This window comes from Gymnogyps californianus, chromosome 1, assembly GCF_018139145.2.
Source record: "Gymnogyps californianus isolate 813 chromosome 1, ASM1813914v2, whole genome shotgun sequence".
In the NCBI taxonomy this organism is placed as follows: domain Eukaryota; kingdom Metazoa; phylum Chordata; class Aves; order Accipitriformes; family Cathartidae; genus Gymnogyps; species Gymnogyps californianus.
In genome coordinates, this window is record NC_059471.1 from 150,508,580 (window position 1) to 150,535,106 (window position 26,527).

The window sequence follows — 26,527 nt, forward strand, 5'->3', positions numbered from 1 at the left end:
ATAACACTGAATCAAGCTAGTTTCTGGTAACTTTTGCTACAGCATATTATATAAGAATCGGGAATAATTATGAAACATTACATAATAATACAAGTGAATACAGCAATTTACAAACAATTCAATTGAATAGTACTCCAAGCTCTCAGAAAAGAGACTGATACAGTTCAGAGCCTCCTAAAAATTTCACCACTATTACTTAACATTTATGGCATAGTAGTGCCCAGAGATGTTGGTCAAGTCGGGCCCCCACTGTGCTAGACACTGTACAAACACAGAAAATGACAATCTTTGCTCCAAACAGCTCCTGGTAGAAAACCCCAAGCATTTAAGACTCAAAGCCCACAAACAGGAAAACCTCAGCCCATTCAGATATGCCTTCCCTTTACAACTCAAAGCTGCAGAGCAGCGCGTCGCCCTGTTACAATAAATATATTCTGATGGTTAAAACTTAGCTTGACAAGGAAAGGAATACATGGCAAACAGGCTACTTTCTAACAGATGAGAGGTGGATGTGCTGCCACAAAACAGGCCAAAGCTCCTTGGGTCTCCGTCAATTCCAGCGTGACACACATCGTGGGGGCTTCTGTATGGCGTATAATCCGAGCACGCTGGCTGGCGCTCGCCACGCTACATCTGGACTTTGTTAGACAACCTTCAGCTCTGTTCTCTTGCATCAGCCCCGGCCCCCTCTGGTGAAGCAGCCTCCTAACCACTGCTTCTCCATGAACTACTCACGGAGACAAAGTACTCTGGGAGGAGGTAAATTGGGACCACATTAGCTGGTGACCCTCACCCTGCAATTGGCCTGCCTTTCCGATGACAGAGGAAATCCCTCATACAAACTGACAACCAATATGAAACAGGCAGCTCCATTTACTGGAAAGCCTGGTCAATGCTGAGTGCCTCATTAGGAAATGGTCTCTATATTGAGGCACATTCCTGCAATTCAGAGCCTAGAAACTCTAAATTAAAACAACATTGATGCCATATCCTCTTTCCGAAATGCCTCTCTTCATCCAAACTTTAATACACATACTTAAAGAAATTAAAGAACCAAAATGTCTTTGGCAGGACTCCTTCCCTCTCTTTCGCAGTAATACCCTTCCTGAGCGAGCGACCAGGAACGTGACACTGTTGGGAAGGGAGAAAGGAGAGTTAAAGCAAGGAATAACCGCAGAGTCCTCCAGAATCTGTACAACCTTTCCTTGATGAATCTATGTGTATTCAACAATATTTTAAAATAAATAAAAATCACCTGAAATTGCAGGGCTGAAGAAGTTGGAATTTTTTTTTTTTTAAGAAGTAAATTGAGGCTCATCAGTAGAATGAGTTTTTGTTTTGGGAGAGAGCTGTATCCTTCTACACTCTAAGAAAGGTCAATTAACAGTAAGTCAGTCTGCTAACAGCGGTAGCTATTGTAGCAACTCAACGATAACCAGCACAACTAATGAAAAAGGCATAATCTGAATCCTATCATACACACTTGGATCCATTCATGCTCACTATTGCAGGGTAGTCAGAAAACCGCTTTCCTAAAGCATTATCTCTGTCAGAGGCTCTTTCCAGTTCACAGTGAGATTCAGCAATCAGGCCTATGGTACCTACCACAGCATGCGTAACTCTTCACACAAACCACCCCCTTCCGATATTGCTCAGCATTTCTATTTGCATCCTATGTACATGGAAACGGGAATCTTTTAGTCAGCTGTGCCTGCCAGCCAACGGAAAGAGCTGCTTTCCCACCACAAAGTCTAAGCATTTCCTAGAAATGGGATGGACTGAAATACTGAATACTTATCAGGGAGCTCAACAGCTCTGAAACAATGTTAAGGGCAGAAGGAAGGAATTACTGAGGTCAGGATCCCAGCCCTGAAGCTGAAGAGCTGAATAAACTTTCTAGGCTCCAGAACTGCCTTTCAAAGTCTTCCAGAAGATCTTGATTAACTGGCATCACTTGCCTTTCTTGAACAGCTGTGTTCAATGCATCTGCAAGTCTGAAAGATTTTTCATTCACAATTTCTACTGTAAACTTAGGAATTACAGTTAAACTTTTAGGAAGTTCCTGAAATGCTATATAGTCCTGTGGAGCTGGCAAACACAAATGGACCTTTGTTCTCAAGATGTAGAAAAGGGTCCATGTAGAGAAAGCTTAACTTGATGGAGCAGCACAGTTGTTTTGTTGGAAAATATGAGGCTGGTGACCAGTAATAACTGCAGAGGACCACAAGGGCCAAGTACACAGATTATTTGCAAAGCATGTGGAAAAATGAGATTCTCTTTGACTATATCAGTAATGAGGATCCTGTAAAATCTCATAGCCTTCTCGTCTGACTCATCTCCTATTTCTGGAGCTGTCAAAATTGGTATGATTTGAATTGATGCAGAAAAAGTACATACCAAAACTATTGGTACTGAAAAAAATAAATGCGATTTCAGAACCTCTGCAACTTATAGAAGTGGTATTACTGTCCCATGATAAGTAACTTTGAGGAGCTTTTCTTTCAATGTGTTGAAAGCTGTACACAAAAAAGGATAAAAGATGATACATCCTTAAGATATAGGATAGATTTTAGGGAGAATGTGTCAAATCTCTACTAGGTCAAATAAATATTTCTCAGGTATGGTTTCAATATAGTTTAGATATGTTTATTAAACATATATTCTGCTTTGGGGACTGGGGATGCACTCAAGAATACCTTGCAGACCCATTATCTGTGATTTTATATTTATACTTATACTACTTCTAGATAGCTTGTATGTATACTACTCATAGCACAGATGTGTTGAGGAGATTACTTTCCATTTTCTTAATTTTAAGATGACAATCTTAAACAACGTTAAACAATGATGAGTCTTTATAGCTGATGGCAGTTTTGGAACCAGAAACTTCGAAGGCATTTGGATATTCCAATGAATTTTTTGAAAACGGACTATTGCTCCAACATCAGCTCAGAATTGGTCTCACTTCATAGCAAGAACAATTTCAAATTAATCTCCTTTGCAATTTTAGTTTATTTGGGAAATTAAGTATCCCACACCTATACCGAAAAGCACTTAGAATGGGCATCCTTAAGGAAATGGCCATGTCTTTTTAGGAACATAACAATATGATATTGTAAGGCTTATCAGCACTGAAAAACAATGATATGAACTACAACTTTAAAAAAATCACCTAAGTGAAACCTAAGTCACTACAGATAATCACAACCTTAATACATAAATTAAATATTAACAAATTTTCAGCAGAAAAAAACCTACCACAAAACACTAAAGGTTGTTCCATCTACCCACAAAGGATAATCAGAAGGAAACTGGGAAAGGCAAGTGGCATGAAAGCACTAGAATTTAAACTTAGGACAACAAGAACTGACAATAAAGTTCCAATTTCTCTTGGAACGAGTGGTAACATATATTAAGGCTGCCACACCTACAATTACATGAAGAAAGTAAGTACTTTACACTGCTGTGACCACTTCTGAATCCTGTTCTAGTAGGATGTCACCTTCCTGACAAGTGAAAGTAATTACAACTGTTGCTCAAAAGTAAGTAATACAAGACTGTAAACTATACTTTTGCTCATTTTGAAGCTGGTATAACAATCAAAATTACTGTTCTTAAATTAAACCTTAAATAATTAAAATAACCTTAAATTAAAAAATTAAATCTTAAAAATACATGGCCAATAACCTACTTGTGTTTCCTAAGGAAGAAGCAGAGAAATCCCTTATCAGAAAGCAGACCTGGTTTTGTCTTACTGTCTTTGACAGCAACAGAAATCATCTGGTTGACAGATGAAATGTTGCGCATAAAACTTTATGAAGATGGAAACGGTGGCACTGAAGAAGTCGATACTGGATTGGCAGCAGCATATGTGCTATTACAGGGAATGTGGCAAGGGAATAACTCAGAAAAACCCACCAGAAGTGCTGAAGTGAAAAATCTACACAGATTTTTCAGATCCTAAATCTCTTATTGCCAGGGATGCCTTTTGCTTCCTCTGTGTTTTACTGGCAATGTATTTTTCACGTTGCATTCAATACTGAAACACAATATTAAATGCTTGAATAGAAACACACTTTTCCTGATTGTTATGCCAACACAAAAAGATCTTAGAAATGGGAGAAGCCAGAAATAGGAAAGGACCAATCTCCTCACAAGCACGAGACCTCCCAAATTCCACTCTAGTAGGTGGCATTCCCGTATGGTGTTCCTGTCGCAGATTAGAAATCACAGTAGAGGCTGTGTGGTGTAACACATTCATATTTGAGCTTTACAGCAAGGAGAATTTTCTTCCATGTGTGCTTCTTCCCCGACAAGGCAAATACAGACCACCAAGAGAAGTATCACTACATTTCCCTGAATCTGTGCTTATTTGTGCGTGTAGAAGATAATAACCAATATCCTTTTCATTCACAGTTTCTTATACATTCTATCACACATTTACTACTCAGGCAGTGACACAAAGAAACTTCCCTCAACATTGAGACTTCTTCTTTCCCCACCATGTTTTACAGGTTTCATTACTGGTAGCTAGTTCGAAATCGTTATTTATGTACTTTCTATCCTAACATATGACAGGATTATACATTATTAGTTCCATAAATCAAGATAATAATCTCACACCAAATTATTAACCTGTTTCTCTCCTAGCCCTCCTCTACTCACCTGCTGCTTCAGCTGTTGCACAAGACGGTCCTTCTCTCGTTTCAGTGCAGCCACTTCATCTTGGGTCTTCTTCTTAGAGGATGAAAGTTCTAGCAGAGCAATATTGGCATCTTTTTCACTAATGGCAGCAAGAAGGGCTTCTTGTCTGAAAAAAACATATAAATACATTATTATCCTGCAAAACTTAGAGGAAGCCTCTACAAAGAGTTGAACATACCATAAATGCTGTACCAGCACGCAACTCCAAAGAGCAGTAATAAATATGTTTGTCATGGTTATATGTCCATTGGTGGAGCAGGAAGTCAAGACCCACCCACCTCCCCCTAAATAACTGTGCTGATACCAAATTATTGCTTATAGGATAAGAAAAACATATAATAATATGTTATTATTCTGCACTTAGATTCTCAGTTTTTAATAACTACCATTTATTATTACTTTGGCTGAACATTTTCATTCTTTATAATGTTCTAAACATTTCCAGAACAGATTTTGAGAATACATGCACAAATACTGGACTAATCATAAGACTTCTGTGTTAAATTATATTAGGTTATACTGCCTATTCATGCAGCTATTATAGAAGGAAGGTGGCATGTGACAAGTTTATTGAAATCACTTGAACAATACAGTGTATTCCCAGAAGGAAATGAAGACATAGACACTTTTGTGCTACATGACAGATGTTGAAATAGATGCCTTCAAGGACACTTGAGCTATTCTTTGACTTTTCTTGTGAGTAACCAATAGAATGAGCTTGTTGGATGCATGTCCTGAGTAATTAAGACAAAGGTAGGCCTGCCTCATCACAAACATTTTGTAGCCTCGCAGAAATGATGTAAGCAAGAACATTCTGTAGCAAGATCTTCAAGCTCAAGCACTATAATAACTAGATATAGAAACACAACCTTGCCATACTCTTTCCCAATAGCAAAAAACTCTTACAAATAGAGTAAGATACTGGGATACTGGGAAAAGAGGAGACATAGACAATAGCCCTGAATCATAAAACAGCAGTTCTCAAATGAACTCAAAGGATTGCTCTATGTTAGGGAAAACAACTATTTCTGTCCTTTGACCTTAATTTTCACCTTTAGCTGGTATGGCCAAATCATGATGTGCAACAGGACATGAAAGAAAACTTTGGCCTTACTGCCCAATAGGGGTGGCTTGTCCCACCTCTTATCCCCTTGCAAAGAAGGAATAAAATGAGGTCCTAACCATTTGTGGAGGTGTGAAAGATGGCATCATGCAGGAGCGATGATGAAAAACAAACTCTGAATACTACAGATTTCCTATCTACCTTTCATCTAAAAATTTAGTTGCAAATGCAGTTAAAGTAGTAGAAATTCCAAATTCCCAAATAATCCATATTTTTACCTGCTGTAGTTTATAAACAAAAGCATATTAATATTGCTAATTTCAGAAAATGATTTTTTAAAAATAATCAAATGTGTTAAAACTATTCTGCTAATCGTGTCAACAGCAATTATTATGCTAATAACATTGCCGTAATGCTTAGTCATTTACTAAAGATGTAAGAAAAGTTACAGAAGCTTAATGTAAACTATTAAGATTGCTTTTAATTATACCAATATATCTTTCTGTTTGTTGTCAAGATCTTTATTAATAAAGACCCATCACAATCTGGTGACTTAGGATCACACTGGCAAACTGTTGAGGGTAGCAGTGACACTAAATCTGCTTTTCCTAATTCACCTGTTAACACTCCTTGAACAGACTTCATTTGTAGTAAAATAGCTTTCTCTTTTTCTTCCTAGATCTTCTTTCTAAACAACTTAAATTAATCTTAGTTAGGAATTTGTAGTTGTGGCTAAAACAAAAATACTGGCTCCAAAAAGTACTCACTGAGCTCCATGTGAAAGAATACATGACCGAGAAAATTTGAGAACAGGACAAATGGACAATGCTTTTATTTAATATTGATGTTTTGAACATATGCACCTAGCATACTGGACTTTTAAACTGAAGGCTTGAAAAGGGAAAGGACTGGTACTACTGGAGTACAGAAATTTTTACCTGTTAAAATGCTGAAAACTTTACAAATTTTATGACCTTGGTGAGCATGAAAAGATGTATTTAATATTGGAATGTTTCTGAGGACTGAGAGTGAAATAGCTTCATCAGGTACTTCAGTGCTTAGAACAAGGGTGCAGGGAGATGCACACCTAAATATGTAGGATGTAGTCAGATAGCTTGCATTGGCTGCAGCTCAGCTGGACAAAGAACTTACTGTCCTGGATACTTAGTAATCCTTTCTCCAATCTGTAAGAATAACTGCATATATATTTGCTTCTCGACCTTGTTCTAAAAAGTCTGAACAATACTGTTTTGCCTCTTAAAAAAACCCTCAACACATTATTTTAATAGAATGGGACCAGGAAGCGACTACAGGTGCAGCCCTGCTGACAGATCTGAGAAGACGGTAGCCTCTGAGAAGCAGCTCAGGGCAACAACCTTTTAACCCAGCTCAGCAGTAGCCAGCACAGCACTTTTGCCCACAGAGTTATGTGAAAAGCACACCATCTCCACAGCCCCGGAGGAGAAACTGCCAGGTTCTGAGGTTGTTTCTCCTTGAGAGTTGTATGGGTGAGACACCACATTTAAAAAGCTCTTGTTATTTTTTACAGGTGGAAAAAAAATACACTGCTCTCACTTGAAAGGTGTGAAGTTTTGCTAAGACAATGGGTGAAAATTGACTCGACGAGAAAGTCCATGACTGCTTTCAGATGAGTGATAGCTGGGATGGAAGAACAACTTTTTCTTACACGTTATAGGTTTAGGGGAGAAGAGGGTGACTGATGTACGACCTGGCTTCCTTCTGATCCCAGTCAGTGACCGAGCTCTTAGAAACATTTATGCCAGAAGACCTCTATCACTACACAGCAGAAGAAACCAGAGCATAAAAAACCCCACTGCTAAGATGTGATCTCTGTTCATCCCCCCAGTCACTCCAACAATTGCTAGAGTTTTGCTGAAGCTACCCATACACAGAAGTTTGCTATTATCAGGATCTCAGCTGAAGCCATATATTCTGTATCAAAGAATGTGAAAGAGGAAAAAGTGTGTTTCAACAGACAAAATTGTTCACCATCTGATAGCAGAACGGACTCACACAATGGACCTTCTGTGGGTGGAATTTATCTCTGGATTTATACAGGTGTTTCTTGTACACGCTAAGAGAGTAAGCTTGCTTTAAGCGGACTACCAGCATATAAAAAATCTGACAGATCCAGTTTAGAGAGTGCTTGGATCCTGCCTAGATCATATCTAGAAAAACTAGCACCTTAAATTATTTCTTGTCTTTCAAGACATGATACCACAAAGTTAGGTAATTTTTTAGATACTGTAGGATAATTGAAAGATACTCTAAATACATTTATGCTATGAAGAAATACAACTATTCTGATGACTTAATGGAGATAAAGAGTAGAAGGAAGGAAAAGGTGCACATCAGATTGCCAGTTGTTCTGTCAACATTGTAGGTGTGGGAACGACCGATAATGGGCACATTATTATTGCCACCTTGTTTCTGTTGCTTTTGCTTTATGGAAAAGTATCCAATTTTGGAAGTCTGCCTGCAACATGAAAAATATCAATAGAGTGAAGTGACAGAACATGATCCATGACCTCTGCGTTTTTCTAGCTATCGGTATCCTGGGAAAGACAGGCTGACTTGGAGCTCTGGTCATTTTCACTTTCTTTAGAGTAATCTGTTTTGATTCTAAAGAAACACTTATTCTTTTAATAGTAAACCCATAATCCTTGCTGATGATTCAGGACCAGAGCCAAGAATATCTCTGTAACAGTATCTATATGGCCATTACTCTGGTATGGAAATTGGAGGTGCCTCAAATAGCACGTAAGGCATACCTTCTGCAATCAAATCCTTTGTTGCCCATCTCTGCTTCTTAAGTGAAAACTCCAGGACCAGGACAACAAGATATGGATAGCAGTCCATTACGTATTTTTTGCTGAATAATCTTCACCACCGTGCCTTAGAAAAAAACATCCTACTGGCCAAAACTTCAGTGTTACATCATGTGTGAGAGTGGGGTGCTGGTCAAGAAGTGGGGTGAAAGGTGTTGTGGCTTTCTGACTGTTTTCTGGAACTGAAACAAGATGAAGTTTGAACCAAAGTAAGAAAAATATCCTGTGACGTGTTACGTGCATTGTAGCTGCATTTTTGAATTCTGCAAGCTAAACATATACTGTTTCATATGGGAGAAGAGCAGGTGTCACTGTTAGCTCTGCTGAAAGGAGACATGTCTGTAATGGCGCGCTACTGTTCTCAACAGAGCTTGGAATTGCTAAAATGATTCTAAAAGACCACAAAAAGCAAATATCACCAAACAAAAGACAAGGTTTGTGATTGCAGAGCACTACAAAACTGACTTGTTTCCCTTCTTCAGAACTGTTATCCCCAGGGAGACCAGAAGAACATGCTGTAAGACAGGTGAGGTGGCAAGAAGGAGAAAATGGGCTGCTGTGTGAATAGTGCTAGTAGCACATGAACAAACCTAGCTGTCAGGAGTGCTGCAGTCAGTCGTAGAGGCTCAGCTTCAGTTTAGGTAACAGCCAGTGGTACAGGTTTAGCTTCTTCAGCAAACTGCGTGTCTTCAGTTCACAACATTGGAGGTCCTGAAACATTCTAATAGGCAGGCAAAGCATGTAGTTGCTGCACAACCCAAGATGGTTGATCTTTTAAAACGCTAGCTAATGCCAGAGTCACTACATAAACATAGCTCACTTAAGTTAGTTCGGGTATTTCAGACAGGGGTGTAGTATAGATGTGGCAAGAGCAACTCAGCAGGGGGGAAACTGCCTCTACATCTCTCCATTTGGGCAGGTTCTGTAGCCTGAACAGAGCTCTACAGCAGCTCACAAGAGGTAAGCAGACTTTAAAACAGACTGAATATTACCAAGGGAAACCTGAAATGGCAGTAGTGTAGAAAATCTAGTGAAAAGAGGTTTAGGATTAACTCTGTATTGGACAAAAAGAGGAGGATTTTTTTTTTCCTTCTATTTATGCTGAAGCCTTTCACTGAATGTGGATCATGATCACCACAGACTGGAGCGGTCCCAAGACCAGCAGGTTCAATTCTTAAGAGATAATGGTGGGTATAATCTGAAGATCAGTATCAACATTATTTGCTCTGTTTGCAGTTGTGCTGGTTTTGGCTGGGATAGAGTTAATTTTCTTCCTAGTAGCTAGTATGGGGCTGTGTTTTGGATTTGTGCTGAGAACAGTGTTGATAACACAGGGATGTTTTAGTTATCGCTGAGCAGTGCTTACACAGAGTCAAGGCCTTTTCTGCTTCTCACACCACCCCAACAGCGAGGAGGCTGGGGGTGCACAAGAAGTTGGGAGGGGACACAGCCAGGACAGCTGACCCCAGCTGACCAAAGGGATATTCCATACCATAGGACATCATGCTCAGCATATAAAGCTGGGGGAAGAAGAAGGAAGGTGGGGACATTCAGAGTGATGGCGTTTGTCTTCCCAAGTAACCGTTAAACGTGATGGAGCCCTGCTTTCCTGGAGATGGCTGAACACCTGCCTGCCGATGGGCAGTGGTGAATGAATTCCTCGTTTTGCTTTGCTTGTGCATGCAGCTTTTGCTTTACCTATTAAACTGTCTTTATCTCAACCCACGAGTTTTCTCACTTTTACCCTTCCGATTCTCTCCCCTATCCCACTGCAGGGGAGTGAGCGAGTGGCTGCGTGGTGCTTAGTGGCCAGCTGGGGTTAAACCACGACAGCAAAGAAAACAATGCAAAGAAAGATGGGTTTGCCTTTTTTAAAATAGATGGCTACAGAATAGCTATATGGCAGTAGAACTGCCTCTGGAGTACTTCTGATTCATCCACGGTCTCTATTCTGTTTGCAGTTCAGCTGGGACTGAGAGTTCTTATAGCCGATGCCAAGGACATAGTGATAATGAATGACTCCAACTCTGAGATACTGACAGATCCAGAGGACTGGAATGTCTTATGGAAGGCAGTGATGACTGCAGAGCTGAGAAGCCACTGAAAATTGCCATGACTGAATTCTTCTGATGCCATATATTGTGAGCCTTTGAAGCATTCCTGATGAGGTTGTCCTGTTGCATTTGCTGGCCATCCCAATACTTTTCTCAACACACAACAAAGAATAGTGCGCAAAGGCACATCTCCTTCAGACCTTGAATGGAAATGTCTGATTTTGGGAAGATAACTGGGCAAGACAGCAACAGTTTAAACTGCAGCTTGGTTTTCAATACAGGCTTTGAATCAAGGCAAAGCTTTAAGAATGTCCCTCAACCACAGAAACAGTCTTTTTTTTTTTTGAATGAAAGCTTAAAAATCAGAACAATGTACTATTATACTACTACATATTACTAATACTACAAACTGTAGAAATAGAAGGCATGCAGCAAAGCAGTATTTTCTAAATCTTTCTGTAGCAGAGAAGAAAGGGCTTAAAGAATTGTACAGCATTTAACTTCAGATGCTGAACAATATTTTTCTTAGAGAACACTTCAGCTGCAGTGACTTTAGTAAAAACGGCAGGTGCTAGCATCTCATACATACGCTTACAGAGGCTCTAGAAAAAGACATACACAGCACAGATGAGCTTTCTTGTATGGGCTTGAGTGAGGATAAATAAGTGATTTGGTAGTTTGAGTGACCAAGTATTTGAATAAACCTAGAAAATAAGGAACTACAGCTCATACAGATTCAGTTACCAAGCCCCAGTGGCACCGAAACACCCTAGTGTGCAGTGTAGTGAAAACCATAACACATCTCCCTGGAGTACTGCAGACACCAGTCTTGTTTCATTCCTCTTTTTCCTCTTTGGTGAACCACAGCATATTTTTGCAAATGGGGACATGAGACTTTCTAACTACTCAGTAACCCTCAGCACTGCAGGACTAATATGCTGTATTCCTGGATAATAAGCTGTAGCAGGATAAGTCCAATAAGTAGTAATAAAAAAGGTTCATCCACAACACTAAAAAAGTTTTAACTATCAGGGTAGCCAAGTTTGTCCTCTGGCTTACAAATACTAATAGAATCAAGATGTCTTTAAATGGTTCTCTACAGCACTTGGTTTCAGAAGACTATGTAATTCCTTCATAGCCCCTTCGTAGTAAAGGAGAGGAATCCTTTTGGTAAAACATAACAGAAAGTGAATTTTAAAAAGCAGTTTTGTACTTTGCAGCACAGTTCTCAGGGTCATAACGCTGGAATATTCATCAGCTGTATAATTAGAAAGAATAACAGGCTGCAAACAGTGCTGAATTAATGATGCTTCAAAACATAAAAACTATACGTATTCATTAAAAGAATATGTTTACATATGTCAGAGAGAACACAAATTCCATACAGAATGTTATAAATACGTTGTTCTATATGATTTTATTTCAAATTATGAGATTTCTTCCTGTGTGGAGTATTTCTGAAAGTGTGGATGAGATAATACAAAAGTAATACTGAGATGAGCAGCAGCTTTGATTTTAATGTCACCAAGGAACTGGGATAATTCCATCAGGCCTAGTTTCATTATAGGGATCAAATCTGTTTTCATTCCGACTGGCATTAAACTACAACATTTAAGGGTCTGACACAAATTTGGAGAGCTCAGGTAGCTACAAGCTCATAGCAATCCAGTCAGTTCCTTCAACAGAGACTGTTGCTCTTCCATGAGGGATGACTGACTTGCCAGAGTTTTCAACCTGGCATATTAAGATAACTGTAATTATGGCTGTTATGCTTTTAATATACAAGGCTTCAAACTGGAAAGGTTCTGCTGTTTCATAAACTGTTTACTCACTCCCACGGTAAGGGCATCAGTCGCCACAGAAAGAAAGAGCTGCTACTTGCGCAGTACTTGCTTCAGTTGTCTGATTTTTGTCCACTGCATTTACTCAAAGCCTACAGAAAATGCTGATCAAGCTTTTAATGCTTTTCTATCACAGGCATTTGTAAGACTTACCACAGCAAATCATTATTACAGTAAGAACTGTATTATTTGCATATGAATTAAAAAAAACCTTCCATGAAGTGACAACAACATAAAGAACTAGCAGGCAAAGAGATTCGGATAAGGTATTGCAGTATTATGAGAGCTAGACAGACATTTAGGCGACAGCTTAGAACATAAAGGTGTTAGGACACAGTACGTAGTAATTTCATGAGTTTGGTAGAATGACACTGTTTGGGTGGGTCACACTTGACAAACTCTTAAAAAGTAATTAGTAACACAATACACCAAACAGCTGATCCAATGGGACAGTTCTCCTGGTGCTAACATCACCCTTTTCATCATAAACTGTGTCAACACATCTACAGTGGTAGTTCCAAACTCAACAATTTTTTCTACTTTTTTGCTGGTTATAGAACATCTTCAGAAAATTAAGAAACTCCGACTGCTCTGAACCACGTGGAGAGTAAATTCCAGTTTCTAACACCCTGAGGCCCCGGCAATTAACAGCCACCGTCCTGTCAGTGTGGTTACTGAACCTGCAGTACCTCGCAGGGAGGAAGCAGTCCTTGCAGAGCTCTGGGTATCAGAATTTGGTTCTTAAAAGTAACCTTGAAAAATACTGGTAGTCAGACCAGAGAACATCATTTCAAGATGCTAATACACCAGTACCTTACTTAATATGCAAGTTGCCAAATTCTGCACCAGCTACAATTTCTGCAGTATTTAAGATGCAGCTATATGAAAAGCACAAAGTATCCCAAAGTGAGCAAAACATTTATCCAAAAGAAACAGTAGCAACCTCTTGCTGCAAGAGGGTGGGGAAAAAAATGTAACTTGGCAGTATGTACTACTTGCTTTTTTAATTACAGCTGGGAATAATCAAATCAGGCTGCAAATTAATTTCCCAAACACAGCCTTACACCCTCAGTCAAAAGGGATAATACCACACTCCTTCCATTCCTGTACTTGTTTCCTGAATCAGCAAGTTACCTTTGCCTTGTCTGGATGGCACGTCAGCAGTCTCTCTCACCCCTGATCTACACTCTCACAGCTACCAAAAAAGGAATTGCAAATTCAAACAAACCAAGTGAGAAAAAAATAAAAAGTTGTTTGTCATCAGCAAATTGAAGCCTCTTGAATTTACACCTTTTTACTGTTCTTTTCAATGTCATTACATACAAGTGACCACAACTGGAAAACAAGAGCTAAAACTATAAATTCCTTGTGAATAGAGTTGTGCAGTCAGAAAAGATATGCCCCTTTAATTTTGCATTATATGAATGGTATGGTAAAAATCAATGTTAATTTCAGAAGCATTACCACTTGTGCTGTCCTTGTTTTAAAAAAAAAAAAAAAGATACTGATAACATATTTAGACTTTCCTATACACATTTTCTCTAACATTCTAAATATCTAGAATCACAGAAACATCATTCCTTACTAGGACTGATAAGCAATGCTTTTCAAAGTCCTTTCCCTCAACATATTTGATATAGTCACAAGTAATCCTACAAATATTTTCTATTACCTTTCCCATCAATGTTTTAGCCCTTCTTTTACTTAAGCTTTCCATCTTAATTTTACCACTTTGGCACCTGAGGCAAAGATTTGCAATTCCTAGTCCCGCTTGTGTCTGAGCTCTGAGCACTCAGAATTGCAGTATAGCTCTAGACTGTGTCTGCCAGCATGTCCAGAAAAAAATCTAAAGCTTTCGCAGAGGGACTTTCCAACCCACTACTAATTTCCTGAACTATTTTTATTGGTTAATTCCTCCAGTGAAAAAGTGGCTGCTGCATATCACAGCTGCTAAACTGATAGTATATGAGCCTTGCCTACTTGCCTGTAAAGAGCGCGAGTTCTCGAAGACGGCACATTTTAGAAGGAACCTTCAATCCTGGCACCTGATGTTATGGGAGATTTTTCCCTATAAAGGGTAGGGTTTCTTTTTAAGACAACTTTCCTTGTTTTACCAGCCTTCGGTGCAGAAGCTGGGTGAGAGACAGAAGTACTCACAAGGCTCTCAAGTTCCACAGAGCTGGCTTTTCTGAGAAGGAAGTCCTGAAACTTGCGCTGTCTTTCTTCATCTGCAGTTTAACAGCAGTGCAAATAGAGCACAAACTTAAGGTATAATTTTCATCCAGGCAATACAGGCCACCAGAATACATCCACCAGATTTTGAAAAATGACCGTTTAAGAAAAGCAGCTCTTGTTTCTTCTCCTGTGACATGGTCAAGTACGGATTGAGCTTTAGCTTAGCATGTGGTTTCACAAGCGGCTTAAACTGACACAAGACAGGGCTCTTGCTGAAAGAGATGGTTCTGTCCTCCCATTTCCAGGTTCCTGCCCCCTCCCTGGTGTCAGCACCACTGACTGTGTATCCCTGCAGCCTGGCGATCCAGTTAAAACCTAGCCCTGAATAAACAAGAGGAACCCAAATCTGACCACAGGTTCCTTATCCCTAGAGGAACTGCAGTTCTTCAAGATGCTGTGACAGTGTCAAACCCTTAGTTGCCAAAGCCAGCGCTGCCAAAACATAAGAATGGAAAGTGAATCATGGAATTCACATTGATTATAACATATCAAACAACCACAGTTACTAGAGTGAAAACAATTGTTCTTTAATTATGTCGTCGTGAATCAGACCCCAGGTGAAAGATGGTAGAAAGAAATTTCAGCTGTATCAGTCAAACGATGACAGCAATACTGCAGTCTTAGTGTGGTTTCTGATCATGTGAAAAACCCAAGTCATGATTTATAACACAGTTGTTTTAAGAAAACTAGCCAACCTTTAGACCCTAATCAAAGATACAAACTGATAGAGAATCCACCTCCTTGCTAAATGACTATCATGACTGTTATTTCTGGATAGTATAATTCATCTCACTTCTTTCTGCATCTGTCTTGTTTCCATGCTTGACATACTCATTCTGATAGGTCATCACATCTTCCTTTCTTTATATTTTATCTTCCTGCTCATTGGAAACCAAGACAAAGGTATTAATTTAATTTTGGGACCATATGCATATTACCGCTAATCCTAGCCCTGTCCTCAGTGCATTGTGGTTCCACTTCTTTTCCTGATCTTTTTATATCTGTGGCTATAGAATGTTTTACTATTTGTTTTGATTTACTTTGGAAGGTCTAATTCAGCATGAGTTTTCACAATTCTCACTTTATTCCTGTAATTACTGCCTCCCAGAAACATCTGTCTGTCTTGACCTATTTTTAAGGCTGCTGCTAATTTCCTTTTGGATGCAGATACAGAGCCAGTTAGGTTTGTAACTCTTCCTTACACTTTTTCCCCTTTGTTTGGGATGCAAAGACCTCATAGTTTTGGACTTCTGATTGAAATAAATTCCCTGCTTCCTCTACACTCGAATCTCTCAGTCCTTCTGTCCAATTTACTTGCTACCTAATATTCTTAATTTTTCAGTTTACTACTTTGAAATTGAAAACTTTACTTGTTTAACATGGTTTTTTTTTTTAAATATAAGTGTACTCAATCCGTGGTCACTACAGCCAAAGTTGTTTTTGGTGATGATTTCTTCTCTAGTATCATCAACACTTATTACAATTCTGAAGTCTTAAACCAACATTACTTCTTGGTGATCTAGTAAAAATAATACAACCATCAATCAGAAAAAGGAGGGCGACAAAGGAAAATAATTAGGCTGTAGCTTCAATTGTGCATTCCTGTGCAAGGTGCCCCGACTCGCCGCAGCAATAGCAGTTGACTTCACTGGTCTTGCTGCAGTTGATGGCTACATGGCCAGTTTCACCACACCTATAGCATTTCACTTTGGTGCAGTCTTTTTGAATGTGTCCAATTTATGGACTAAGAAGTCCAGCAGTTTCACTGATTTGTATCCAATAAATAGATGTCTCCCATAAAACCACATTTCTCCATTGTTATTTACATCTACCACAACTCTACACCTAAAATCCATAGCAGGCTACCACCCACTCTCTTTGTGTAACTCCTTACGTTATTTTGACTCAAAGTAATGCTATTTCATTCATGCTATCACTTTTTTATTTCCTCAGAATCTCCAGTATCATTAATATATGCCACCTGTACTTTCATTTCTAGCTTTCCTGAACAACTTGTACCCACATTCCAGCTGTGAATATTATTCTACTTCCCATTAATTGCCATTATCCCTGTGACATCTGGTTTCATGTTACATACCAGATGTGTAGAGCTACTTCATTTTGTTGTTGTTTTACAAAAATCTCAATTTTCCTCTGCGTTTCAACAAATTTTCTTGCTAGAGTTACAGACTGCTTTCATTATTTATTATCTATCTGACTACCAACCTGGATGTGTCTCACCTAACTTCCTCTCCCCTCTTCTCTGAGGGTTCTTTCCTACAATAGTCCAAACCTCTCTTCCAGAACCACCTTGTCTGATTTCTAAAAAGATGTATTTCCTATAAAGTCAGACACAATATACGGGACTGCTTACATTAACTCTGCAAAGGATGTCTTAGCATTTGGCGGTAGTAACAACAGCAGCACCAATGCTGACATCTGTTCCATCCTAATCTTAATGCTTTCTACCTGAATTTCAGTCTTTTCTGGTTGCTGCTGCTGCCCAGGAGATGGATTGAAAAGGGAGCTCAAGAAATGCCAAGTGTCTGGATAAGGTCAGGAATAGCAGCATCGGGGAAAAAGAGGATAGAAGCAGTTTCATTCATCACTGAGGCATCACTTTGCCTCCTGCTCCTGGTAGCTTCAATGACCACTGCTTAAATAGTGCCAAAAAAGTGTTTCTAAGCAAAGAGAAGTTGTTGAAAGGGTTGAGGACAGGAATGGAGCAGGCGTCAGGGGCTATGGATAAAATTTGGGTGTGTTTAGTTCCATAATTGCAGCAGAAGGTGCCTGAGAGGTTTGATTTCATTTCCTTTTTCAGAGCCAGGTCTGAAATTAGGTGTAGATACTTGCAGTGTCTTAGTGCAGAAGATTTGATTGAATTGGCACTACAGTATATTCTGATGAGCTCTGAAGATAAACAACTTCCCAGATGCTTAAAGCAACTGGCATTCTATAGTAAGCAGGCAGCATCCTACCATCTTCTTTTCTGTTTTTATCTCTATCCAGTCCCTGTTCTTCATGGGAAGAATGAGAAGAAACTGGAGCTGCATGCTGTAAAAACAGTTTTAGGAGACTGAGCATGTGTACTCTGCTCCAGAACAAGCACTGTTAAGCGTGATCTAAACTGTGGAAACAGACCCTTGACAACCCTTTGTTATCAGATCCCTGCTAAACATAATGATATATTCTGTTATACAAAGCCTTTTTTCATGTACAAATTTAAAGAGTTTTTATAAACAAACCAATGAAGCTCAACAATCTCAAAGTAAGCTGTTATTGTCTATGTTTTGTAATGAGACACAAGTACATGAAACTTAAGCAACATGTTGAGAGCGCAAGTCATTCATATGTGAGGGAATTGGAAAAACCTCATTTTAGCACATTCCAGCTACCAACACCTTATCAACTGAACAAATCTGAAGCTGTGTTTACCCTGTAGTTTAAATGAAACTCCCATGAAAATTGCCTTATTGAGAAAACATTATCACATGTAAATTTACAGATAAAACTCTAGTGTCTTAGAAAAAGTAAAACACTCCTATTTCAAGGATATGAAATAGAAGAAACAAACTTAAACTAGCTTGTATCACACAGAGAGACTGGCTCTCATGAAAACCTGTCTACACTATAGATAAATGGAAGTTCCCATACCTTCTTGTAAGTAATCTCTTGCTTCTTTTGATATAGTTGCCCTTTAATTGGTTGTACCATTGCTAAGAAGTATCATTTGGCATGTCCTTAGGTATTGAGACTTGTGGCAAGGTTAACTTCTTGCAACAAAATTCCTTGCTACATTTCAAGATGTTTAAATTTTATCTACCTTATGGAAAAATTGTGCATATTTTCCAAGGCTGACTTCAGGATGAGACGGTCAAGGCAGAAATTCAAGCGTGTTGCAAGGAAGAGGACTGCTTTAAAGGTTACAGCTTCTTCATTCTAACAATATTATTTACAAACTATTAGAGGGAAAGTGGCTCTTTCTGTCAGTTCCCTATAATGTCTAAACTATTTAAAACAATTAGATTAAAACAGAGAAATTCATGGCAAGAATACACAGGGGAGATTTACACTGAACTGTATGGGGGTTCACAGGGGACAGGCAGAAAACAACTGTGAGGCAGGGTGAACAGGACAACTTTTAATCTTGAAACTATCCTTAAGAAATAGGTATTTTGCACAACATCAACAATAATTCTGAGCATTTTCTGAACTGAATGGACCAATTAATTTACAGGAAAATATAAGGATGTCTCATGCAGAAAAAATCTTTTATAAACTCAGATGGAAAGACCACCAACAAAGAAAAGTGTTAGATTTTTAAAACTAACAACTGCTAACTGCAAAACATGTAAACAAACATAGTCAATTGAAATAGAAACATGGTTTAGTGGAGCTGAGAGTCAGGATCTACTCTTCGTGCCTGTCACTTGTGGTTTGACCAAAAGCACATCATTTAACTACCTCTGTAAATGCAAATACTACTATTTACTTAAGAGAAGAATTGTACAAGTACATCTGGTAACATCTGTAAAACAGTGACATTCTGAGTTGAAAACAGTCAGGTCTCTTTTTTTTATTTATTGTTAGCTTAAAGGAAAAAGGAGATTACCAAAATCTTGCACACTTCAAGCTGCCTTATTTTTGCTAAAAGTACCACAATTGCACTGAGATTTTTCACTTCTTCACACAAGAAACTCAAGGAGCTGCAAGGCCACAAAACTAGGAAGGAAACACCTGAGAAGCAAGAGGATTCCCCTACCACCAAATCCCCAATAGACACACAGCAGAGAGCTCTTGGGCAGGACAAGTGAAACTGCCAGCTCTGAGCAAACCTGCGTTTATGGATTTATGGCAGCCTCCCAGTTACAGGCCCATCTGGGTTGGAGGCGGGGGGAGGCTGGGAAGACCATGCGCCGGTTACATTTTTGCCATTCCTGCTGCGGTATGGCGTGAATAAATCACAGGGCTGAGGTCAGAACAGCCAGCCCATAAAGTGATTCATGGGCCCAGCAGCACATTCCCCCAGGACTATGTACTTTATTACAGTAAACCTCAGAACAAGATACAATTTCCTGTCTCAAGGAGCAGCCTTTAAATCAGGACACCTGGACAGCCCTGCAACCACTTACAGAAACAATAGGTCTCAGCCCCACCGCTGCCTCTCCTTGCTGGCCCGCACTGCCTGAGGCCTGCTGCGTTTAATGCTAAATACCACCTTCAGAAACGACCTCCTTCTGCAACAGATTACTGTGGTGACAAGACCGTGGAGTCAACATACTGATATAATCCTATTCTTCAGCCGTAGCTCCCCACCCAAGAAATAAATATTCTCCATCCATTGTTTTTCATTCCATTTTAGCTTTTAGGTCTCTTCTGCACTGTAAAAGTTCGACCCAAAATGTTAAGGCAACAAAGGAATCGAAAGGTAACTCATTGGTTTCTCTGTTTGCGAGCAGATCCTTCACTGAGAGGGGTTTTTTTGCAAGCTGAAGAACCTGCCGTGCAATTTAGGTTGTAATATGGATGTTCTCACTGCGATCAAAGACTGTGATCTGAGTTTTGGGTTTGGCATCTGGAAAGAAATTGAGGTGGTGACAGAGATGACGGTATTGTTAGACTCCTGAAAACTCTCACTCTCAGCTAAGAGTAACGTTGCTCTTATGCCACAGGTTACGTTTTCAGGAGAAAGAACAACAGAAAACTCATTTTAAGCCATGAAACAAAGCAGTGGGTATTTTCTGCTCTAAATATTCTGGGAAGCCTTATCTCTAAACACTTAAATCACATAGCCTTTCTGGGCTGTAGAGGAACAACCCGCCATGACTGCACTTCTGCTGTTCTCCGTGGAAGCAATAGGACACTCTTCAAATGGAGGCTTCCCATATTCACACAAAGTGGGACAGAAGAAAAAATTGCTTTGCCTCCTTCAGATCCATACTGGAGTTATGGAACGAGAGTTTCACTCAGGTATATTTTTTCAGTATGCATCATTCAACAATGAGGAGCATGAATAAGAAAGGGGAAGGAAGTTTCCCTTTGAGCATTTATTGGCAAAAGGCAAGACTTTCCTATGGCTTTGCTGACAGCAAGTCATTCTGTACGATCACTCTGCAAATAGTGGAAGAGATCCTGATGATTTTCACTCTTCAAAGTTCTTTCAAATCTTAAAACTATAGACATAACAAGGTAACATGTCCCTGGGAAGCTGCTTCATGGAAAACATAGCTAGGAATAAGAAGCTTACATATACTGAGACACACCTGAAAGACTTTCAGAGGACAAGAACATAAGAGAAAGTGATAGAGGAGGGGAGGTTTTGGGGAAATTTAGGTGAGAATTCATCGAACACTGAAAGTTGAAAATGCTATTGAACTGGTCAAAGTAAAAAAAAAAAAATCTAGATAAGGAAAGAGAAAAAGAGAAGGACTGATAAAACAGATGTAAGTAACGCTAAACCCATCAGATTTGTCCAAGACTGAACCCTCCTGAAGCTATTTGTTTCATGATTACTTTTCCTACAAGCAAAAACAGATTTGTGGAAAACCACTTCTTCTACCTGCTGATTTTATTTTGTTTTATCCTACTTAAAGGATCTCCTTCATTTTTGTGGATTGTTTCAGAGCTTACAGTAGGCAGAATCAAGGCTTATTCATTGATTTTATCTAGTCTGATTTCCTGTACAGAACAAATACTTACATCATATCCAGTTGCTCCCATTGAAGCCAATAACTTATTCGGGGGAGGGATTGGAAAAGAACATCCACTTGTACCTGAAAGCCATGAGGAACTGGCTGCTATCGTTGTGAGTTTGTCCCGGTGATTAATAATTTTTGCTGTCAGAAAGTCGTATGTCTTTCTAATCCTAATTTTTCTGTCCTCAGTTTCTGGATAATGATCCTTGTTTTGACTGTCTCTACTGGAATAAACAGTGTTTTAATATCACTATTATCTCATTTTCTAGATATTAGAACTATACAGAGTATTGTGACAACTGTATCAACTATCCTATAAAATAGAAGTAAAATCCTCATTCTATTCGTACTCTTTAATCCTACTTTTATGTGGCCAAAGTCCTTCTGCTGCCAACATCACACTGCTTTTTTCCTTAACATCGCTACATCTTTTCCAAGTCATTCCTTTCAAAATAGTGTACAATAGACTCCATATTGTTCTAATTTATATGCCTATTGTTCAGATGCACTTTGTGTAAATGAGTTCACATTAAGAAGCAATTTAAATTGCCCTACATATCTGTTCTCACCATTAGGTAACACTATGCCATTTTCTTTATCACTTGCAGGTTCCATTGACTGTCATTTTATACTTACTTCCAGCTCACTGATAAAACGATTATTAGCATCAAGCCTAGTACCAAAATCTACGAAGCTCAAATATAAATATCACTGTTCAGTTTTAATTGTAATTGGTAAATGCTGACAGATAATGCTCACTTTAAGCATATGTCTACATAGTGTTAATACATCATGTTGGGAATTAGCCATTTACAGAAGTCTAACTATATTTAATGCAAAAAGTATTTCTATTAAACAAGTTAACTTTTTTTTTAACCAAACTTTGGAGATAATCAAGGAATCATATCACATTTTTTTGACATTACACATCTTACACAAATCAAGTTGACTGGTATTAATTAAAAGCCTATTCTTTATGTTATCAGAATCTTTTATCAGCTTATTCATTACTTTGCTCACAAATATTAACAGTTAATCAACTCATAGCAAGTTAGTCATCCTGCCTGCTATTCTGCAACACTTCCAGAACTCTAGCACTTCCATAACTTCTAGATTTCACCAGAATTCCAGTATTTATTAAACTTTCAAGGAGCCAAAATTCCCTTCAGCCAACTTCTCTTAGTGTTCTTAGATACCAGAAATCTTGGCGTGCCACCCCCAACACATGTATAACATCTTCAGCATTTTCTTATATTGAAAAGAGAGAGATATGGAATGCCACAGTGCCTTTCTAAGAAGAAAGGCAAAAACATTTCTCTTCAATTCCTGTGTGATCCAAATTAATAATAAAGGATGTCACAAACCAGTAAAATAATATTTTAGGCACGCTGCAAATACCTCAAATGGCTTAATGAACTGAAGAAAAAAAAGGAATAGATCTTTCTTGACTGTTTTTCCAGTAATTCTAATTATGCTGACTATTTACTATCAACAGAAACCAGCAAATTTTTATAATTAAACAGGTTTTTAATAATTGAATGCTGGCATTAAGAAAAAGCAGTGGTCATTTCATCACCACAGCAAATAGGAATGGTGTTCTCTCTGAAACCAAAGACAAAATTCCCATTGACTTCATATAGTAAGAGCTGTATTAAGGGACCAGATTCCCTCTGCCTTCTAAATGGCTTTAAATATTCATTAAATATTCCTGAAAAACTTTCAGCATTCCATCTATTTAAAAATACACATAAAATCATACTTAATAAAAAAACATTTCAAGGTTGCAAAGCGAAATTTGTGGAGGCTGAGAAATGTAATCATAACCCTGTCTACTTGTGGGGATGCTTTATGCTGTCTTAGTCTTTTATTAAACGAACATATATAGGTTCAACCATAGAACCCGTATGTCATTTCATCTTGAAAAGCTTATTTACACATAATAATAATACATTCAGGGACTATGGCAGGAAAGCACCTTAAGTTGCTTAGCAAAATCATCTTCAGATAAAATAGAAATTAGCACCAGCAGATCTCTAAGAATTTTCTAGCTAATCATTTGCAGCAAAGTGCTTAACTGTGACATACAGAATGGCTTCAAGGGTGGAGTGAAAAAGCAAGTTTTGATTTTTAGGTTTTATCTAGAATGTGTAATCCCCAATCCTCTTTTCAAAAACTCAGACAGGTAATGTTTTATTATTAACATGATTTCAATGCAAAACAAAGTAGAGAAGCAAAAGGAAATATAAGCTATATTTTTTTTCCCTCACACGTCTTGCTTTTTTACTTACTGGTGTGATAGGGACAAAGGGAAGATACTGGTAACTGAGTAGAATAAATGGTAGAAATGAGAACAATCTCCTCTGTCCTCTCCTCTTGATGGTGGTACTCTATATAATCTTCTATTCAAATGTAACAATATCACATCTGTGTCAATCAAGACATCTGTTTGTGGTGTTTAGACCCGAGAGCTCGTTTGTGCAACAATAGCAAACATGCCACAGATGCCATGAAAAACTCAGTAATGTGCCAAACACTCTGGCTTTTCCAGGTGATTTTTTTAGGTTACAGCAAATACCAAGGGAACTTTTTTTCCTCCCTTCCAGGCGAGCATGTCCTATGAAAGTGTTACCTGTGGTGTAGCGTGGTAACCAAAGTCTACCACAAGCCATAGCGAGGGGATTAACACCGCTAACTTTCATGTGGCTCCAGAGCCGTTGCTGCGCTCCTCAGAGAGATCAGCGCCTTTTCGTCTGGCTGCAAAGGGAACAGTGTGTTCAGAGATGTATGAAAGCCCCTCTTCCCCGTCAAGACGCTGACAGAGGCCAGCGCGTGTTCATAGCAGAGGTCACTCTGAGGGGAGGAAAGCAATAACAACCTGACTGGAACAGGCACCTTCTTCACAGAAAAGTCAGTCATTTACGTTTTCGGTCTTGTACACCTCACTGCAAAAGATTTTGAAGTAGTTCATTTAAAAATAGAGCAGGGAGTCTGCTCTCAAAGCAGAAATAAAGTACACACACTAAATATAACCTGTTCCAGCCTACAGAAAATACTGCTGAGAGTAATGGCCCAAAAGAGTCTCTGGGAAAAATAATGTTTTAGAACAAGAAGGCTATCACACTGTAACAGCTTTACAACATTAAAGTTAATGGCAGTTTTTCATTAATATGGCTAGTCAATATTATTTTGTTTAAATTAGCATTTTACCATTTTTTGATGTCTCAAGTTAGCTACCTAATTGTAGACATTTGCTTTTCCTTTCCTCTAGTACAGACTACTGAAAAGAGTGAAAGAATGCTACCTACAAGAGAATTTTTAGTTTCTATTAAACCCTTTCAGAGCAAGGAGTGATGTAGGCATAAATGAAAGCAGTGGAAGAAAAAAATGGCAGCTGAGAAGAGATCCCAGGTTCTCCAAGACAGACTCGAATGGGTAGCAGAGGACTGCGTGACCTCAGACAGTGCATTGCTTCCCCTCAAAAAAAAAGCAATTTATGACCAATGAGCAATTTAACCATGAGAAACAAGATCAGACAATTTGCCTCTCCAAGGGACACAGACAAAAGCTGTGTTTATATTAACTGACATCCTCTCCTTAATTTTCCGTACAGTTGAATCACTCCAAGCCCTCATACATTCTGCGGAGTTCTCACAATCATGAAAAAATGAATTCAAATCCAACAACGTAAAATGAGTGTGTATGACACCCACCCACACATATATGGGACTTCAAACAAGCACATCTGAATAAGACAGTAACTCTCCCTAATTCTAAACAGCATTTTCTTACAAAGTCTGAGAACTTTTTCAGATTCAGAATAGGTAAAGGAGGAACGTCCATGCTACACAGTAATTCTGGGAGGGGAGGGTGTGGGTCAAGAAGAAGGGGGTTTTTCAGTGCAATTTGGTTACAAAGCTTGTTTGCACAGGGCTGTGCTGGCCTCATGGTGACTATTCATAAGAGATCCCCAAAAGAGCTGTAAAGTCTGCCTATAGCCCAGGTGCTGTAATTGCTGTCTGTCAAAACAGAGCTGTTTTCTCAGCAAACATTTCAGAATGCCCAATGCTAAGTTGATTAGTTTGGGGTTTTCTGGGGAGGAGTATAAGGATGATGGCTGCGAGACAGAGTAAAATTGATGCCTCGGAGACAAAACTTTGATTTCATTAAAACACTCTAGAGAGCATTTAACTTCTCAATTAAAAGAGAATTCCTGTCCTTGGAAGGGAAGGGAAGCCAGCAGTGAGAAGGAGTTATTACCAATAACGTCCAATTCCCACTGTAAGAAACATGAATCAGTTCAAGAACCAAAGAGAGGTGTTATCAGCACAGAAACTGGGTCAGCTGCCCCTTGAGCATAGTTGTTCATACAGCGAAGCGACTCCCATGTCACAAAGATGACCCCCTTTCAGTACATCCGGCACCCAGCGCTGAGAGGTCTCTCTCTCGGTGAGTTTCCGAGGCTTCTCCTGTGCACAAGAGCTTTGAGAACCTCCACCTTCACAGCAAGCCTATTTCGAATCCAGCCTCCTCTGTGTCGGTAATGTGGAAAGAGAGACCCGGTTCCCTCAGGTGCTGGCAGCAGCGCTGACCACACAGAGCCTATTCAAACCACACCATGAGATCATCTACTGGATTTGTACACAGGCTGAGCCTGTGCAGGTCCCAGACACCTGAGTATGTGAACTCTGTAAAAACCACTTCTTGCACGAAGCCGCACACAGAAATGTCAGGGCTGGGAGAGAGGGATAGCAGGCGGAGCTGGCATGAGGGAAAAAGGAAGGAAATCAGGAGCATATAACAGAGCGAGGCTTCAGCCATCTTTCGCAATTAAAGAAACTCTTCACAGACCCTTAAAGTGGCAGAAGGCATTAGTTATGCGTTTAGGCTGTGACTTACAACTTCCTACCTCTATAGCAAGGTTAAGAAAGACAATGCAGATGTAAGTTATCGACAACCATAGCAGCCCCTTACAAACCCCTGTAGGAAGGACTTGGTGAAGCAAATTCATAATGGCTCTTCCTGTACATTATCTGCACTTCTGTATTTTCCATCAGTAATCATTGTTCCTGAACATCCACAGTATTAA

The 26,527-nt window shown here is 39.1% G+C and overlaps 1 protein-coding gene across 3 annotated transcripts in view; it reads right to left on the reverse strand.

Annotated features, from left to right (window-relative positions):
• Positions 1-26,527, reverse strand: part of ERC1 (ELKS/RAB6-interacting/CAST family member 1) — a 293,596-nt gene that overhangs the window by 48,010 nt on the left and 219,059 nt on the right. For all 3 annotated transcript variants that reach the window (XM_050909774.1, XM_050909763.1, XM_050909781.1), the window contains one exon: positions 4,666-4,810. In XM_050909774.1, the coding sequence (XP_050765731.1) occupies positions 4,666-4,810 (145 nt within the window). The remainder of the gene's footprint in view (positions 1-4,665; positions 4,811-26,527) is intronic.